Source organism: Cheilinus undulatus, linkage group 7, assembly GCF_018320785.1.
Source record: "Cheilinus undulatus linkage group 7, ASM1832078v1, whole genome shotgun sequence".
Taxonomy (NCBI): Eukaryota; Metazoa; Chordata; class Actinopteri; order Labriformes; family Labridae; genus Cheilinus; species Cheilinus undulatus.
This window is the reverse complement of record NC_054871.1, coordinates 10,739,592-10,760,009: the sequence shown is the minus strand read 5'-3', so window position 1 is coordinate 10,760,009 and position 20,418 is coordinate 10,739,592. Positions and strand designations below refer to the sequence as shown.

The window sequence follows — 20,418 nt, the reverse complement described above, 5'->3', positions numbered from 1 at the left end:
AGTTCATGTGTTGATATGGTATTGATGATGGAAGCCTAAAGAAACACATTTTGACTGCACATAAGCAGAGCAGTTATTTTAAATGGTTTAGACTAGTGCAGTTTCAGATTCCAGTAATAATAATCTCTGAGGCAGAAAAGCTTGCTGTAGATGCATCACTTTCTGTCAAATTGATAGTAACAGCATGTGTCTGACAGCAGCTGAAATGCTGGTATGCGTCTGCTTTGAGCAACTACAAAGCTCTATAAAAGTGACACCCAATACAAAAAAAAATCAAACCACTCTGGCAATGTCTGGCATGCTTCTGTGGGCTTTCTTTGTCTGAGTGGAGAAGCAGGAGTTGTTAAAGTACACATCAGTTACAAGACATCTAGGTGAGATCGAAAAGAACACAGAGAATTAGGGAAAGGATAGTGAAGGATCGTTTAACCTCTAAGAGTCTAGCTTAGAAATGGGAAAGCAGGTATTTGACAGATGGACAAGTCTGCATACAGTGTTAACCACAGGGGCCTAAATGAACCGCAGGCCTACCTTGTTCTTGCTGTTTGCTGGCAGCTGAAGCTTTCTGACCCGGTGAGTAGAAGGCAGAGAGGACACTGAGGGAGCTAACCAGCTGACTTTGAATAGAGCTCATTTTGGAAGGACCAGGCTTCCCTGCTGGTTTCCCTGTTGATGCTGTAGGCGCTGCTTTCCCCGCAGGCTTGGCTGTTGCTCCTTTCCCCGCCTCTGCTCTTTTCCCTGCCGTCTGTTTCAGTGTGTTTGGGCTCTCCTGCTGGCTCGCCGTCTGTTGAGTTCCAGAGCCGCTCCCCAGCTGTGCCCACTGCTCCCCCAGAAGGCCTGTTAGCCGGGTTACGACTTGGCCCAAAGCCGCTGGCGATGTCGGTGACTCACTGGAACCTCTGCGGGGAGCCTCGCCAGAGTCTTTACGAGAGGTTTGGGCTTCACTTGAGCCACGTCGCTGAGCTGTTTCCCCAGATCCTCTTCGAGTCGCCTGGGCATCAACTGAGTCCTTACGTGTGGCTTGGGCTTCACTTGAACCACGACGTAAGACTGTGTCCCCTGAACCTCTGCGGGGTGTCTGGGATTCTCCAGAGTCTCGACGTGGGGCCTTAGCTTCACCTGAACCTCTGCGCTGGACTGTTTCAGTGGAGCCTTTGCGTAGGACTTTTGTCTCACTTGCTTCTTTGCCTGGAAGCTGAGTCTCACCGGAACTTCTACGAGAAACCTGAGTTTGGGGTTGGGTGTCAATGGACGCTTGGCGAGTTGGCTGGGTCTGGGCTTCTCCTGATACACGACTGGAAGGTCGTGACACACTTGATCCCTTTTGCAATGCTACCTTAATCTCTTTGGAGTCCCGTCGAGCTGCAGTAGTTTGGGGATGTGTTTGAATTGATTTTGGACGAATTTGGACTTCACTTGGGCCTGGTAGTGGTGTCTTAGTCTCGGGCTGAGGTTTTGGTTGAGGTTGTTTCTCTTCAGGGGGTTTCTTTGCTATGCTTGGCTCTTCAACCTGAGTCAAAGATGGGGTTTCTTTTACCTCTGGTTCAATGACCTGTGCAGAGGTTGGAGTATCTGGCTGAGGTGGACCCTTTGCCTGAACTTGGGGCTGTGTTTTTGCCTGGGGCTTCTGGGCTTCACTGGAACCTCTACGAGGACGCACAGGTGCTACCTGAGGTTGAAGAGGTAGCGGCTGTACCTGCTCAGCTGAGAACTTTCTACCTCTCTGGGGTCGCACAGGAGCCGCTGTCTTCTCTGGTTCTACTACAGCCTTTTCAGTGACTACAGTTTCTTTGATAACTGCATGCACAATCTCAGCATCTACAAATTGTTTCTTCTCTACTGTCTCTGGAGCTGTCTTCTGTGGTTCAACTATGTCTTTTACTTCACTTTCTGGTGCTACAGTTTCCTTTCTTTCTGAGTCATTTTCAGCCACAGCCACATCTTTTTCATTCTTATATTCTGCACTTTCTCTTGCTATGACAGCCTCACTTGTTTGGCCTTCAGCTGGGCTCACATTATCTGGAACTACAACTTGTTCAGCTTTGCTTTCTGTAACTGCAACTGAACTCTCTACAACAACCTGTATGTCCACACTTTCCTTTTCTTCTTTATCTCTTTGAATTCTCTCAGTAGCTTCTTTATCCTCCTCTCTTTCATTAACCACAGCGCCTACATCTTCTTGCCTTTCACTGCCTGCATCTACCCTCACTTCACCTTCTGCTTCTGCACCTCTACATGGATTGTTATGTGGACGTCTATCTGTCTCTGTCCCTGTTTGCTGATCCGTCCTCTGTGCTACTTCCGTCTCCGTCACCCTGTCCACAGTGCTCACTCTCTCCGTCTCTGTCCCCCGGTCTACACTACTTGCCCTCGGTCTGTGTGGATGGTTTGTTACTGTTTCTCCCTCTGTTTCTGTGACTTGGTTAACTCTCTCTGCTACGGGTGTCTCAGTCATCTGATCCTGGGTAGGGATCCTCTCAGTTACCGTTCCCCGCTCCATGCTGTTGGCTCTCGGCCTCGGGGGACTCCCAGCAGCTAATTCTGCTGCTATCTCTGTCACCTGCTCCTGAGTCTGAACTTGACTAGTCTCTTTTCCTTGATCTGTACTTTCAGTCATGGGTATTGGTATGCACACTTCAATACAGATCCTGTCTGTATCTGTTCCTTGATCTACTGTACCTGGCGATTCGGTCTCCGTCTCTTGATTGGCAACATCTATTTTCTCTGTCTCTGTCCCTGCATCGATACTCACTCGTCTTGGTCTGTTATCAAAATCTGGAGAACATATCTCAACCCTTACACCCTCACTCAGTTGTAGTATCTTCTCTTCTTTCATCTTGTTTTCCTCTAATTGTTCTTTTAAGAGATTATTGGTTCTCTCTAGGTCTTGGCTAGCCCGACTTAGCTTAGCCTCCAGTATCATTAGCCTCTCCCGCAGCTTCTGTGTCTCTGAATCCTCAAGTTTTCCATCTGTTGCTGCATAACCATCAGAAACACTGCTTGTCTCTCCCTCCTTTAATGCTTTTACTTCCTGCCTTTCAGTGTCCTGCAACAGCTTTTGCACCGCATGATTCAGAGGACCCTCTAGGGTCTCCTTTTGTTTGTCTAATGGATGTATTTGTTTCTTTGATTCTCCTAAACCTCCAGTAGGCTGAGTTGTCAGATCTAAGGTAAGTCCTTCTGACGGCCTGTGTCCTTGTGGCTTGGCATGCGTCCTAGACTCAGAACTTGTTAAATCTGTAGAGGACAATGCAGTAACCTTGGCTTTGGTCTGGGCTTGGAGTTGAAGCAGTAGCTGCTCCCTCTCTTCTCTCAGAGAGCAGATCTGAGCCTTCAGTTCTGGGATGGTTTTGACTTGCTCTTCCAGCTCTCTGACTCGCTTCAGCGCCACAGTGATCTGCTGATGAAGCCCCGTCCGATCCTGGGGGACGCACCTTCTTTCTGTTATGTCCGGCGATGCACGGAACATGTTCTCAGTCAAGCCACCCTCTGGCGTTCCCACAGCACGGTCAGGACTGCTTGAATCTGATCCTTTCCGCTGCTGCAAGGTGATCGGCATGCTTGATGCTCGCAGTAAGTTTGGTCGATTTTGAATCCCCCCAGCTTTCTCCTCAACATCCCGAGCCCCGCCTGCAATGTCCTCTCTAGGCTTCGCTGGAACATAACTGCTTCCTTGACCGGGGGTCACTCTGCCGCTCTGGCTGGACGTCCCTCCTTCGCTTGGCCGGAAGTCAAAGATTTGTTGGACTTCCGTCACCCTGGATTTAGGCTTGGGCCCCAGGGTGGATGTCCCAGACCATGCTGTCTCCTTAGGGACGGGTCGTATCCCATGCCCAGGAAGGCTAAAATTTCTAGGCAGAGTGCTGAATTTGGGTGGGCCTTTAATCCTGCGCTGAATGTGGACCCTTTTGATGGTATTGCCTTTCTCGATATCATCAACATATTTGAGGAAGTCCAAGTCCAGATGGAAGCCATAGGGAGTTTCCACTGAGTAGGGCAGCTGCTTCCTCTGAACACCGCCCTCACTGGCTTTGGTTTGAAAGCCGTTGGCTGAAAGGAATTAACATGTAATCAGTCATATGAATGAATGCTTCTGTATACTATGAATAAAAATGTCCATAATAAAAGATACATTGAATGACTAAATCCTAAACACATTTGTGATTTCTTTTATTTCAAAATGAATGTAGACAGATTGCAGATTATCATCAAAAATCGCTTTTCACACACTTGTAGAGACAGGCTGTACTGTGCTTCACACATGGTGCTTCATTATGTAAAACCATATCACTTACTGGGAAGTAATTATCATGCAGTGTCAGAGCCAAAACAATCTAATCAGCATGCAAACTGCTGCTCTCGCTGTGTTGATGCATGAAACGAAAAACTGTTATCACCTCAACGAAATATATTGCTGTTACCTTTGTCCACATTCAGGCAGAGGTGGCTCAATGTTAAACTCTTCTGACGGATAAAAATGACTTAAAATGACTCAGAAATGTGGTGCCAGAACGAAAGAAATCTGATTCATAGTATAAAAAAGTAGAGTGAAGGGGACTGTTTGTTTAAACTCAGACTTATTGACACTCACCACTTTTCTTGTCCATCATGGGAGGCGGAGTTCTCAGTCATCGACTTTGTTTGCTACAGTGGGAGCTGGCAGCCTGGATAAAACAGAAATGACAAAACTGTGTGAGGAACTGAAATATTAACCATCATATTTGCTGAACAGAACTGTATTCGACAATCTGCCATGTCAACCTTCTTCAAGAGATTGATGGATCTGTGAAATCACATGAAAGAAGGATAAAACAGCATCTGGTCCCTGTGATAAAGGAAACACATGGCTTGAAACATGAAATGCTTGTTTTCTGAGACTTGCAACAGAACAAATGTTTGCAACTCAGAGAAACTCGCTGAGCTAAACAGAAGCATACTCCAGTGTTGGGGAAGTTAAAAGAAAAGTGGCAGAACACTTCAGAAACAGAATCAGCTTTATTGGCCAAGTATGCTCAAGGAATTTGACTCTGGTTAGCTTTGCTCTCAGTTTACAGGAATTTAATATTAGCTAAAGAAAATAATAACACACAAAAGTATAGAAAATTTAGATTTAATTATGTACAATCTCTTGCAGCTAATATTTCTAGTATATACAAGTCCTTGTGCATTGATGGTATGGTTGCAAGATGGGTAAAGGCTGCAAGGACTAGACATGATCAGGGTATAAACATGCAAGGCAGATTAGCCTGAGATACATAGAATAATAAAAGATGGTTGATTAGTGCAATATGCATATGAAGTGAGACCCCAAAGAGTCTTCCTTCAGCATTTGAGCTACAGTGAATAAATTAATAGCTTTAAGCATTCGAGTACAGTAAACAGATTCAGTTGGTTATTGGTACGGTAAGTAGATTAATAAGTGCAAATATGCATTTGAGGTGAGGCATTTTAACGCAAAGAGCCGTCCTGCAGCATTTGACTTACAGTGAATAGACTAATTACTTGCAGAATTTGAGTACTGTAAATAGATTCAGTTAGTTATTACAGTAAGTAGGTTGATTATTGAAGCTATGCTACGAAGTGAGACATTTTACCATAGAGAGCCTTCCTACACAGGAAATATGAAGCATAAGTTTTTCAGAGTTAAAAATATTTTACTGAAAAATAGTAAAATTTACCTTTTCTTGAGTGTATTTATTACCAGCCACTGCCAGAGTTAAAGTAAAAACCCAGAGGAAATTCTGCTGAAGTAAAACTTTAGCCACACCCACTCAAGTTTTAACCCAGTTGCCATCACTCATGGACAGTCACGGCTGCAGCTCGTTAGGTGTCCCAGCTGCAGCTAATCACTGTCAATCAAGATCTCCTCACCTGGTGTTGAACTTTCAGACACCTGTGTACTACAGCTTCTAATCAGGTAACCTGGCATCTCTTCAGCCTTTGAATCTTGTGATTTTTTTAGTGAGGTTTTTATTTGCCTTGTCTAACTCCATTTGGGCCTCTTTTTTATTTGCAGTGTCTCTGTTTCTCTGTCAGTGCTTCTGCCAACCACCAGCCGGACACTCACCGTTGTTTGCACTAATGTTGTTGTCAAATAAATTCCTTTGACCTTAGTATCTTGGTCCTTGTCATATGTTCATCACAATTGTTTCTTTAATAAGTCTCCCCATAAGGTTAATACCTTTATATGGTCAAAAACAATTTTGTTTTTCCTCCATTTATAGGTGGAAAGGCAGCAGAATGACCTATTTAGAGTACAAGTACCTCTAAAGCGGTGCATCAATCTGTTTAGAATAAGATACAGCTCTACATACTGTTGCTTATTTCTATATGGAGAGGAAATAGTTCTATAATGCAGGGGTTCCCAACGTTGGGGTTGGGACCCCATTGGGGGTCGCAAGACACTGAGTGGGGGTCTCCAGATGCCTTAAAAAAACTAAGAACATTTTCGAATTACACCATGCCACTTTACACCAATAACGCCAAATTTGAACCCATTTTATCACCTTTTTCCACCAATTTTAAGAAATTTTTGCAACTTAAAACTCATTTTTGTCAATTTCAAACCCTTTCCACCACTTTTTTCTGCCTTTATTTGCCACTTCTAAACCAAATCTTGCCACTATCTGCCTATTGCTGGCTGGCCTATTATTGCCACTATTTACAACACAACTGACTTAAAATTTGGTTCTTTGATAAGAGTGGTTATTATTCAGGTAAAATATAAAATACCACAGCTTAACTTTATAATGCACCCTGATTTTGCTGGCCCCCAGTGTGGCTGGGCCCCAGAAAGCTCTCCTGTTTTCCCCCCTTGTAGGCGGCTTTGTCTCCACATGACTATTATTGAATGTGCATGGCTGTGTTCAGCCACCTTCAGGTACAGTGGGGGTCCCGGTCTCTGGCAACTTTATTTTGGGTGTCTGACCCTAACCCTAACCCCTGCTATAATGAGCAGGAAACACTTCTATAAGGACTGAAAACAGCTCTTTATAGTATATAAAATAGCTTTGAAAGGATTAAATATAACACTGTACTGAGTAAAAGTGTGTGCTGTATTACTCTGTATTGAGTCAATTGATGTAGAGTAGTTTTTATTTTGTTCATCATGGAGCTCTCTGTGGTAAATGCCTCATCTCATACATCTCACCTTATATATTCAGACAAAGTCATCCCAGACAATATATTCAAAAGAAAATATGATAGCAAATGCAGATGCAGTAACATATTACAACAAACAGGAAGCTAATTAGCACAATGCCTCAGTATACAAAGGTGCAGAAGTGCCAACAGCCAGGATGAGGAGAGGCATTCCATTTATTAGGCTCATATTAAACCTTAATGTAATGTAAAGGTTAATATGCAGTTAATCATTTTGCAGTCTCAGCAGCTCTACTGAGGGCTGGATAATAAGTGATGTAACTCCAAGCAACAGTAAAAGTAAAAGCATTAACTTAATTACATTTCCCTGACTAAGCCAAATCTTGAGCAGCCATTTAAAGTCAACATAACCTTGGACTACACTCTCCATTTGGTACCACTTTATATCATTTGTTCCAGTTGTTGAAGCCAAAAAAACCAGAGCCACTTTCTCATTTGTTTAACTGTAAACTTACTGGAGACGAGATGTCACTGAGATGGAAAACAATTCAGCTAAACTTTAAGGGTTTATATAAAGCTTCCTATTAAATATCCAATAATAAAAGTTGCAGGGGGTTGCAGGGTTTTGTGTGAGTTGCTCACTTCAGATCCATACTAAATGAACACTCCAGCCCTAGCTGCCAGATATCAACTTTAGGGCACTTTAACAAATATGCACTCATTATTCATGCAATATCCATGCAAATTTGTGTCACTGAAGAACATATCTGCAATGTAGAAGACACAGCATGCAGGCGCCTGCAGCTCTGAATAATGAGAATTGGAGTTCAACTTCCCACAGTGAGACACTGTCTGAGGTCTTATTTAGCATTTCTGTTATTTGTAGGAGGTGATCGACCACATCGTATAGGCAATATATGCAGTGGAAGAGTTATTACAGATGGAGGGGGGTGTCCTTTACATCATGATGTATTTATTATTGCCCTGAGGCCACATGTTACTGTAGATATCACAACTGATGCTAATGCAAATCTCCTTAATAATGTTATGGTGCAGTCTATTCATGATTTCATGGTAGTCCCTCCAACGTATGCCTTTTTCTTTCCTGTTTGATACCATTTCTACTGTCAAGGAAGATAATGGTCTTGAGAGATTAAGGAGCATAGTCCCTAAGGAAATAGTTTTCCCATTTGAAACGGCTGCTTTTGAAGTATCAAAGAAATGCTTCTTTTTGGAAGTCTGTCATACTTCAGAAGAAATGAAACACAAAATCTCAGCAAATCAGCTCACTTTTTTTATTGTCGTCACAGTGTGAAAAATATACTCCATACAACACCAGCAAAAATATCCATTACTGTTATGAATCATGGCAACAAAAACAATGGTCTCAAACACCTAGCTGTTTATATTTCTATTTTGTAATTGCCAGATATCACAGACAATCAGGGTATATGCAGGAATCTTGAAGTTAATTTTAATACCTTTTTAAGATTTTTTCAAGACCTTCTCAATATTTTTTAATACCTCACCGCCACTTCAAGCTGTAACCATTTACATCAGTGATAGTTTTAACTTAACAGTTTTAGTTTGTGATAAAGACTATAGATCACTATGATACAACAAAATTCAAATAGGCTGGGAAAGTAAATCTTTGTGCTTCTGAATTTCCACCCACCCGCCCGCCCGCTCGCTCTGGCGCTCTCAGAGACAATTTACGAACACACCCACAGTAGCCTAGTATTTTATGTACATGTTCATCTTTGTTTTTTTAATAAAAATTAATATATTCACACACTTTTACGATGTTTTTGGGACTCAAACTCTTGGACAGCTAATTCAGAGAAAATGCTTTCAAAATTTAAGACTTTATAAAGTCGTGATAAGACTTTTTAATACTTTTTAAGGGTCTTAATTTTCCTAAAATTGATTTATCACCTTTTAATACTTTTCAAGACCCCGCGGATACCCTGGTAATGCAGAACTCCAACCCCTGACTATGCATAGTGGCCCCACTTTGCATTTTCAGATCAAGTATTGACCAAAAAAATGCACTGCATGAGATGTATTTACAAAATAGTGAACCAAGGTTTTGGCTTCATTGGTTTATTTCAAATAATTAGGGCAAAAAGCAGTCAACAGTGTCCATCTTGGTTTGGAATCTCAAGATGTTTAGGGTAGCTAGCAGTGCAAACCAGGAAGGCCACCACTTACAGCTTTTCTCTCTCAATATATGAATCTCACTGTCAATAAACGAACATCAATGACTGCTTTTGTTGAAAAGAGTCCTCAGTTTAAAGCAGGAAGTGAACAGCTGCAGCTGTATCCAAAATGGATACACAGTTTTATTTGGCGATGAAGGCTTTCTTGACAGTGCGTATTGAATACGATAAAATAAGTTCAATAGCAATTAATCCATAGTAGCAAGAAGCTTTCTGCTATAAAGGAGGAGGCTGGAGCAAGGAGGTTAAGTTATGCTAGCAGCATTAGCATGGTGCATCAGCATTGCTGCAAGCAAGGATTAGTAAGAAGTATGTTAAATACACCCCTGTGTTGAGAGGAAGAGCTGTGATTGGCCGTGGGAGCTGGGAGGCAATAATTAGGATCAGCTGGCCATCAGTTGATCATGGCTGGGTGTATGACTACCATGTCCTGAACAAACGCTGAGCTTCATTTTAACAATCTCTATCCTTATTCCTCCCCTAAGCACTCACACTGCATAATTCCTTTAGTATTTTCTGGTTCCATCACAAATCTTTAAAAGAAACAGGAATTGTGTAGTTTAAAAGCACATGGCATCAAAAGTATCACAGTATTCATGCATTTCAAACACTTTCAAAGTTTCTAATCAAATCTTTGCCTGCACAGGCTATTTCTTAAAGTCAGCCACAGTTTTTGATGTGAGGCAGAAACTTCTATCACTGATTCTTGTAAAATTTGTGCTTTATATTTTTGTGATTGTACCAAACTGCCCTCAGTAGTTTTGAGCGAGTGCTTACAGAAGTCCACAGGGTAATTTGTGTGTAGGTGCAGAGCTGAGTGGGGACATATTGCAAGGCAAGCATTACATGGGCTGGCATTGTAATCAATCAAAGTGACAGCCGCTCCACCCAGGGACCTAAACAGGCATTGTGGCAGGCTGTTTGCCCGCTGCACTGTCTTCATAGATTGAGCCTCAATAATGAAAGTATCGGTGACCGGGAGCACCACTGTTGCCTCTGTTACAGATGAACAGATACAAATACACACAAACCCACTAAAAGACGGAGGGACACATGAACTGACAGCTACTGACTGACAGCCTTTGCACAGGATCTGACACCATGCGGTGCTACCATAGCAACCATTCCTCAATCCGCTGCTTCTGTACAACCCAGAGCGCGGAGAGCAGAGGAATTCCTGACTCCTCCTGACGCTGACTACGATGGGCTCGCTGTCCTTAAGGCCTAATTAGCCGATTTGGGAGCAGAAGAATGCTGCCCGTAATTGGGAAGTACAGGCGAACCCCTCTGGCAATTATACACAGTGGGCAGGCAACAAAACCCCCTCTAATTAGATCATTACTGAAATGGAGAGAAGTTAGAGGAAATGTAGAAAGGACGTAGAAGGGGAGGTCAAACAGGGAGGGAGGTGACATAAAAGATAGATTTAGGGTAGGGAATATACAGTACTGTGAAAAGTATTTGTCCCCTTCCTGATTTTCTGCTTCATTTTGTGAATTTGTCACACTTAAATGTTTCAGATTATCAAACAAATATTAATATTAGATATAAAATGCAGTTTTTAAATGACTTTTATTTATTAAGGGAAAAAGCCATCCAAACCTACCTGGACCACATTTTTTGAACAGTTCTATTTTACTAGCCACACCTAGGCCTGATTACTGCCACAGCCGTTGAAACAAGAAATCTCTTAAACAGAACCTGTCTGACAAAGAGAAGTAGGCTTAGAGATCACAAAAGGAAATCTTACCACCATCTAAAGCAGGGGTGTCAAACCCAATCACAGCAGAAATTGAAAAATAATGTTTTTTAAAGGCAAATATATTAGAAAGCAAGACAAAATCATGAGTTTAAAAGGTCCAGATATGAAATAAAATTTATAATCATGAAATTAAAAGTCAAAATATGATTCAAGTTTTAAAGTCTAAAACACAGGTGTCAAACTCAAGGCCCGGGGGCCAAATCCGGCCTGTTGAACGGTAAATTCCAGCCTGCAAGATTATCTCATATTTCTGTTATAACTGGCCCATAGTTCAAAAGGTCAAACTATGGGATTATGAATTCAAGTTTGAAGTTAACAATATGAGATAAAATACTAAATAATTGGTCAAAAAAGTTAAAATATGACTTAAAAATGTAGAATTAAGAATCCTAAAGCTCAAAATATTATATGAGAAGTCAAAATTATGAGTTGAAATGCTCAAAGTACGAAAAAAACTCAAAATCCTAAATTTGACTCCTACTTGTGAGATTCAAAATTGAAAATATGAGATTAAAACACAAATTAATTTCTTTTCCCACATTCCTGACTTCTTATCTAAATATTTCTACTTTTGCCTTTTCAGATTTTATGACTTAACAAGGATATCTTAAATCATCAAGGATGATTGGCCAGTTATAAATATGAGATAATCTTGCGGGACGGAATTTACTGTTCCACGGGCCAGATTTGGCCCCCGGGCCTTGAGTTTGACACCGTGATCTAAAGAAATTCAAGAACAGATGAGAAACAAAGTCATTGCCTTCTATCAGACTGGAAAAGGGTTACAGGGACATCTCTTAAGGCTTTGGGACTCCAGAAAAACCATGGTGAGGGCCATTATCCATAAATGGAGAAAACTTAGATCAGGGTGAACATTCCCAGGAGTGGTTGGCCAACCAAAATTACTCCAAGAGTGCACTGATGACTCATCCAGGAGGTCATAAAAGAGCCCAGAACAACATCTAAAGACCTGCAGGCCTCACTTGACTCAGTTAAGGTCAGTGTTCATGATTCAGCATAAGAAAGAGACTGGGCATTGAGAGTGCCAAGGCCAGAACCACTGCTGACCAAAAAGAACACAAAGGCTTGCCTCACAGTTGACAAACAACACTGCAGTGATCCCAGAGACTCTGAGGAAAATATTCTGTGGACTGACAAGAAAGTTGAACTTTTTGTAAGGTGTGTGTAACAGTCAAACATGGTAGTGGTAGTAGTGTGATGGGTGATGTAGTGTGATGCGACTTGCTGTAAAAGATGGGACCATGAATTCTGCTCTTCTTGAAGGAGAATGTCCGTCCAGTTCCTGACCATCAGCTCAAGCACACTTGGGTTATGCAGCAGGACAGTGATCTGAAACACCCAAGCAAGTCCAATTCTGAATAGCTTAAAAAAGTAAATGGAAGTCTGGGGGTGGCCTAGTCAAAGTCCAGACTAAAATCTGATTGAGATGCTGTGGCATGACCTCAGAAATTTCATGCCTGAAAACCCTCTAATGTGGCTGAAATAATACAATTCAGCGAAGAAGAGTGGGCCAAAATTCCTCCAAAGCAATGTAAAAGACCCACTGCCAGTTTTCAGAAATGCTTGCTGTTGCTGCAAAGGCTGGAACAAGCAGTTATTAGGTTAAGAGGGCAATGACTTTTCACATAGAGCCAGGTAGGTTTGGATGACTTTTTTCCCTTCATAAATGAAATCAACATTCATTTTTTTGTATTTACTCTGGTTATCTCTGTCTAATAATAAAATTAGTTTGATGATCTGAAATATTTAAGTGTAACAAAGACAAAATCAGGAAGGGGGCAAACACTTTTCACAGCACTGCCAAGAGAAGAGTTTAGTCGGCAACAAGATATGAAACAAAAAAAGGAGGAAAATGATGCCCTGAGAGTAATTTTCACTGTAGCAATGTCTGATTATACAGAACTGCGAGGAATTTCCCTAATGAGAAAAAGTCTACCTGACCTTCCCCACAGTACACTTGTAAGGATTTTTCCTTTTAAATTTTCTCTTTTAATTAAAGTCACTCTTAATCCTTGTGCTGCTAATGAAGGCCTCAGAGTCACAGAAGAATCATGTCGAACTCTGCGAGCTGCAGCAGAGTAATATGAACGATTAGCATAAATAAATGAGTCCGTAATCATCCACCCACAGTGAAATTGCAGTATGATAATTATTGGATATTCCAGGTAGTGTAATTGATTGCATTGGTAGTTCTTGATGAAACTGATGATGCAGGATGAATACTGGATTACAGTTACAACAACTATGAGCCCAAAGCTCACAATGACTATGCTAATCCAGCTTGATATAATTTGCTACAGGCCACACAAGGCTAAAAGGAAGCCACGACTCTGTGTCCAAAATAGTGTTTGCTTTGTGTCAGCTCTAATTTAGTCACTCTCTTTGTCACTGTTTGTTTATGTGTGTGCTTAAGTCGCTTACACTGACAGCGTTTCTATGTTGTCTGCTTTGAGTCACTGTGTTTGAACAGGAAATACATTCCAAGTCTCACACATGCACATAAACCTTTAAAGGACACGTGGCGGTCTGTCAACACCAACGCAATAAGCGTGGCAGCTGGCCGAGAGGTGACGACATCGGTAAATGTGGAGCCCGGAAGACAGAATAATGGGAGTGCATTCAATGAGCTTATGCTGACAGCAAGGCGTTTATACATGTCTTCAAAGGGAGATCTACACTAAAGTAGCATAGGGCTATTGATTATAGAGGTTATTTTAGAGTGAAGACTCAGTGAATCAGCTACATTATGGTAAAATGTCAAAATCAGACAGAAGCCAAATAGAAATAATGTTAATTTGCCAAATTAATCCCCCATAAAACATCTACAAAATAACATAACACGCCAGTAGCGCTCTTGGTTTTGGAACCGTTAGGTTTCTGGTTTAAGTCCCAGTGTGAACCAATAATGGAAATTCAGCGTGAAAGCTGGGAAAGTGCCAGCTCATTTCCAAAATACTACCAAGTCACCCTTGAGCAAGGCAACAAATCCACAACTATTCAGGGCACTTGTTTCAGTAACAACAGTAAGAAACTGAATTTTTCCTTAGGGATTGGTAGTCATACCTTCTTTAATCTTCCACTTAGCTAAAACTGGCCCAAGAAGATGTCAAATATGGCAGCTTGGCAAAACACCCAGCACTGAATCAACCACCCTGGTGTTGATATTTTTGACAAGGACTGGTTTAAGATTCTAGCATTGAACTGGCCAGTCCATCTGCTTTGCAAGGTAAGAGTTATCTTACTATTTTGTAGGAACTTGCTGCATGTATGAAAATAGTTTCAACGAGTTGCTGATTGAAGATGGGTAAATCAAACCTTTCTGCTATTGCACCAACATTTATTCAAGTTCAAGGAACAATAGACCAAAGAATAGTTCTTGAAAGCACTATTGATTTGCAAACCTTGCAAAGCCATTAGGTGAACCAAATTCCATGTCTGTCATCAGGCAGATTAATCTTTAAAGCTTCAATCTGAAAACCATGTTCCTGATCAGAGAATGACTGGACCAGTCAGAGTCATTTGAGGGGAATGATTCTGAAGATAGTGGTGTGGTTTAGTGAAAGTGACTGCAAATCTGTAAACAATGGCAGCCTGAAGAGATCAGCATGGATTCACATTTCTTTTGTTAAAGAAGATGAAGGAACCACACTGGACACTTGTCTTACTCCGACCAGTTTCAGCCAGAGTAGTAGGCTGTTTCTATACCTATTGTAGCTAACCTAACTGTTGAGCCCTGTATCTGCTGTGGACTAAAGAGGTACCCATATCTTAGAGCTAGGCCAAGCTGCTGATTCAAATTAGAGTTGCAGTGACTGTCATGATTTTCAGATTCTGCATATGTCCACTGAGAGGGTCACCCATACATAGCACACAGAGTACAGAACAATTACTGCAGCGCAAACCTACCAAGATGGAGAAAAAATCATTAATTGAATGTCATGGGTCATTACATGGGAGTGCCTGTATAGTGGGGATTGAATTAGTCTGTTAATATGACACAGAGCAGGCTTAGATAGGGGGAAGAGCAACAGGAAATAAGATTGTAGAGTGCGAGCAGGGGACAGGAGGTGGGCGAGGGGAAGTGGGTGAGAAAGTGAAGAGGACTCAGTGATGGGAGTGGCAGCTGTACACATTCATATCTCAGACATGCAGGGCAGCTTTGCCGTTTTTCTCCTTCTCTTCCAGCCCTCCCTCTGTCACTTTGTGTCTTGAACTCTATCTCATACAAAAGAAACATACCCTGGAAAGCATTAGCATTTCTTGTACACACTGGAGCCCTGTGCTGTGCCTCGGCTGCAGCTGCAGCTCCAAACATGAATTTTCATCGGCTAAGTAAAAGCAGGAGTGGAAAGCTGCAGGAGAGAGCAAAACAGGCAGGACTGCAACAATAACACAGGTCCCAAGCCCTTATCACAGCCCAGACATGGGACCAGCTATCTCTGTTTACCCTTCCACTACCCTGAGAATGAAGGCAGGACTGTCCAGCTTAATAAGCCAACTCTCAGCCTGAGACAGACCCAAACAAATTCAAGTTGGAGCAAAGGTGCAGTCAAACACAGAGACACTGATAAATCAACACACTTCTCACTGAATGCTTTGGTTTAATGCCTACTGCTGCAAAAGCTTAAAGAAGTGCAAGTGCAAATATATGTTTAATTTGACAACTTTTAATCAAAAGCAGGCATTTTTTAAAGCAAGTTACCAGTTAAAAAAAACCCAGCAGTTATAAATCACAGCCTCAAACATTGCATCACCTTCAGTGGGATTTGTTTGGCTCACTTCAACAGGGAAATTAATTCAATCAAGCACGTTTGCAGGATTTAAAAGCCTTCCCTAAGCAGGCTTACCTCATTCCAATAAGAAGTTGTAAGCCAATGAAGACCACAACAGTGATTTTAGCTGTCTGTGAAGAAATAAACCTCTGCCTTTACACTGCCACAGTGAACTGCATGATTATTTGATCTGTGGTTTGGGGTTTTATTTGTTTTTGTCTTTTTTGATATTTGGGTCACTTGCTATGAATGTGAGTGGAGTCAGATGGGAGACGGGATGATGTTTTAGCAAATTAAATCTGTCAGCAGGTGCAGTTTTGATACCTGCCTGTGTTCACAATAAAACAAAGAGTGGTCTGTTTCCATGTAGTTTTTAAACATTTCACTAGAGACATTGTAACTGTGGAGAGAAATGACAAAGTATCGCCTGTAGTTTGAAGGCAATGAAGGCTTACATGAGATAAAGTTAACGGCCAAAAATTGCTGGCTTTTTTCTACTTTTATTGAAAACATTCTTAACTTTTAGCCATCGTTTAGAATGCTGGTTCCCAACCTTGAGGGGCAAATTTCTCAGAGGGTCAGGTTGGCGTTTTTTCTGCTCTGAGGTTGACACAGTTAAACAGGAACAATATCAAAAGCCTTTCTGCAGGCATTTTTATAAACCTTTCCAGTTCTACCTCATAAAAAGCCTCCTATGCAGTTATGTGATTGCACAGCCTGATCCTCCTCTCAACTGCCAGCTGAGAGGAGGATCAGGAGAAGAGGGCAGGACTTTCTTCCAAGCGGGGAGGGCCAACCAAATCTGGGGGTGGTGCTAACTTCCCACATGACATCATGAGGGGAAAATCTGAGAACGGCTTGTTTTAGCACACACTTTCTTAAATGTGGAGAAAGAGAGGGGGGAGAGAATGGATTTTTCTGTTACTTGAGGGGATTGTGGACAGGCATGGGCACATATTTTGTTAGAAAAGCCTGAAAAAATGATTTTTGCATAATATTTCCCCTTTAATCTATGTCTGCTGCCATTGCTCTGTGAGCTTTTCAAACTTCTTGCCTGAATGTGTAGCTCTTTTTGGGAGTAAAAGTAGCTTCAGATCTTTTTATTTCACAGTTTAGATGGTTTCAGTTGCAAAAGCACAAACTGGCATTTTGATAGGTCCTCTCTGAAGAAATCACGTCGGGCCGCTGATATGGAATTCCTCGCTGTGACACCACATCATCAAGCAACCTATTCTGTAAGACACAGACTAGCTTGGAATCATAAATATCACACATATTTGATTTTAATGCCCAGGAAGGCTCTAACATGGTCAGGACAAAAAAAAACAATCATACTGACACCACTAAGTAAGGGATTATTTGGACCAATAGTAAGTTGCAACAAGCCTCAAACTGAATCATGCATTGCTGCTCATTCTGGGGGTGGGGGGCAGCCTAAAATCAGGCTTAAAATCATCAAGTGAATACTTGGCTACAAAGAGGAGAAATGGGCCACTGGTCTCACTAAAAGAAAATGTAGCATACAACATTAAAAATGTATTTTAATGGGGTTGATTCAACAGTGATCTTGATTATCTGATGGTTGTTTTTAATTCTAGTCTAGTCTGCTTCCTATTACAGGGACATTCCCTGTGGTACAAGTGTGAGTGAGGGGCGCAGCTGATGCTGGAATTAGTTCAGTCAAGTGAGTTGCAGGTGTGGATGACACTTTAGCATAATCAGACGTCACTTCAGCAGCACAGAGACACTCCACAGCAGCGAGCCGAGAAAAATCGAGGAAATTCATGACAAGACAACTGGGAACTGGAACGTTTCTGATTGCAGATCCTGTCAAATAAAGAAGGCTGAAAGTAGGAGACGTTTATCTGTGATTTCAGAGCTGAGTCTGTGTGTGCTCTGCGGGAACAGATCGATCCCTCGGCTGCATGCGTCTGGTCCTTCCAGCTCCAGTCGAAGATTATCTCCCTCTATGAATAGTACATCTCAAAAATCCTTCAACAGGACATCTTCTTGGCCAATTTGTCTTTAATCGTCTTCACTCCACTTCTGTCTGCTAGATTATACAGTCTCCATTTTCACTCCTAATCCAGTATGATCTAGTCCAGTGCAGTGTGACAATGTCTGTATTCACAAGGGAGCAGATTGTTCCCTCTGTGCTAAACAACATCTGGCTCTCAACTCCAGAGAGGAAACAAGAGAGGGAGCTTCTGTCTTTGGGCTTCATTAAACAGAGGCAAAATCTGCCTAAAGAGCTGAAGGGAGGATGCTATAAGCTAGAGAGAGCAGCTTTTTCCTGTCCGACACTGCAAATGAAGATTATGGGCTGCACTGGGTACTTTAATAAAGAACCAAACTTTGAGTAGAGCATGAATTTTAATGTAACTCTAATGAGCAGATGTTGTCTTAAAAGGACAAGAGGGAAAAATCTGGACAAAAGAGGCTTAAAAGCTTGTTACCTCATGTTTTTTGGCTGATAATCAGCTGGAGGTAAAGCCCAAAAGAGACAAAAACAAACCATCTGCTTCTATTTTTTCTATGTCTGCTTTACTACAGCTTACTTCATACTTTACGTTTTCACTGTGGCTGCTAAATGGAAATCCTGTCCATGCCCAGAGCAAACAATAGAGACTTGTATTTATACAGAAAGCACAAAGAAACCAAATGGCACAAAGGATGGATTTAAAGTCTCCCTCTCTATTGTTCAGCCGTGAGTTTCCTTTGCCTCTGTGTGAGGAAATTAGTTGTAAGGACATCAGACACGACCGAGGCGAAGGATTTCATGAGCATTCAGAAAGATTCCCACAGGATGCACATGTAAGATGACCTTCAGTGTATCTCTCTGCTGCTCAGCTTGGAAAGGTCTGCTCGTGCTGCTGCCAAATATCAGTGTTGTGTCTGACCTGCAGTTTCATCAATGTCCGTGTCCATAGTGTTCTGTCCAGGACTTCGCCCACTGGGCCTATTTCTAAAGTTTATTCAAGTCTAGTTTAAGTTTATGTCATGTATCAAGGGATAACGTGCAATAACATTGCTCAGAAATGGAAAATAGTTGCATCAGATGTACACGCAAAACTGACACAAACCCATCAAAGAAACGTCCACACAGCAGAGAAAATAGAGCTCAGCAGTGGCTCTGGTAGTAAAAGTCCCATTCATTTTCTCCATTGAGGATTTGATTATTAACCATGATGTCAGGAATATCCAAGTTAAACTCACCATGCAACAAGAAATATGTTTGCAACATACACTGAACAAAAATATAAATGCAACACTTAATTTTGCTTCCATTTTTCATGAGCTGAGACTCTTCTATGTACACAAAAGTTCTGTTTCTCTCAAATATTGTTCACAAATTTGTCAAAATCTGTGTTTGTGAGCACTTCTCCTTTGCCAAGATAATCCATCCACCTCACAGGTGTGGCAGAGCAAGATGCTGACTGGACAGCATGATTATTGCACAGGTGTGCTTAGGCTGGCCACAATAAAAGGCCACTCTAAAATGTGCAGTTTTACTGTATCGGGGGGTCCAGGGGGGTCAGAAACCCATCAACCCATGCACGAGTTCAAGTCTGCAGGATGGATTATATGGATTATTCTGCCATGGTAGGTGAACTACTCAACAACTTTCATGCCCTCACTATTCACAGATACAGATGAATGGCAGCATCCAAGTCATCACCAAATGACTAGCTCTTTGTTTTGGCCCAGTAGATGTGCACGCCCAGTGGTTCAGCCTCCTCACTCAGCAAGTTAAGTGCCCCCACAAGGACATCTAGAGTCTCTACAAGGATCACAACATCATCAGCAAAGTCCAGATTAGTGACCTGGACATCAACAAATGACATGCCGCAGCTCGCTGCCCTGTTACCTGCCCCATTATCCAGTCCATATAGGTACTGAAGAGCAAAGGGGCTGAGATGCACCGCTGCCTCACTCCAGAATCAACTGGGAAGAAGTCAAAGATGGAGCCACCACACTTTACAGCTCTCTCTGTACCAGAATGATTGGATAAATAATCAGCAGTTTGTACCTGACATTTCACTGTGAAATTGACCAGTATCTCTGTGCATTTCTGCATTTTATACACTTTGGGTCAATCTGCTTTTTTCATCTTGATGCATTCTGTAAATAGCTCCATCAAAAACAGAGCCAGCATGTGCCTTAAGTGTAGCTGAGCTGAGTGGTGCTTCTAGTGCCCACCAGAGACAGATCATGGCACAGGCTGTGGAAATGCAAAGTCGATTAGAAAGCCAGCATTTTTCAAGAGTGCACTGCACAGAGGAAATGCTGTGCAGATGGGTCCTGTGGAAATTGCTGGTACTAAAAACAAAAGATGTCATCTTAATATGCCCTGATTTCCCATCACCTGACATGCCTTCTACTGTTCCATAAATCCATGGTATTGGATATGTTTTACATTCAGTTTCTAAAATAAACTCTTGGAGAAGCTGGTCAGTAGAGCACCTCAGTGGAGTTCTTCGCTCTCCTTATAATAAAGAAATGTTGCCCATTTCTGATGAAACTACTCCTGCATTCATGCTAA

At 41.9% G+C, this 20,418-nt stretch overlaps 1 protein-coding gene across 7 annotated transcripts in view; it reads right to left on the bottom strand.

The window, feature by feature from the left end:
- kank4 (KN motif and ankyrin repeat domains 4) overlaps positions 1-20,418 on the bottom strand; it is a 170,576-nt gene that overhangs the window by 45,120 nt on the left and 105,038 nt on the right. For 5 of the 7 annotated variants that reach the window (XM_041790798.1, XM_041790797.1, XM_041790800.1 and 2 more), the window contains 2 exons: positions 4,592-4,664; positions 532-4,050 (listed from right to left, as the gene is read on the bottom strand). In XM_041790798.1, the coding sequence (XP_041646732.1) occupies positions 532-4,050; positions 4,592-4,610 (3,538 nt within the window). In that variant the 5' untranslated portion in view covers positions 4,611-4,664. Of the gene's footprint in view, positions 1-531; positions 4,051-4,591; positions 4,665-4,761; positions 4,782-5,678; positions 5,702-20,418 lie in introns of those variants that run through there. The other 2 variants (XM_041790803.1, XM_041790802.1) reach the window with 2 other exon arrangements.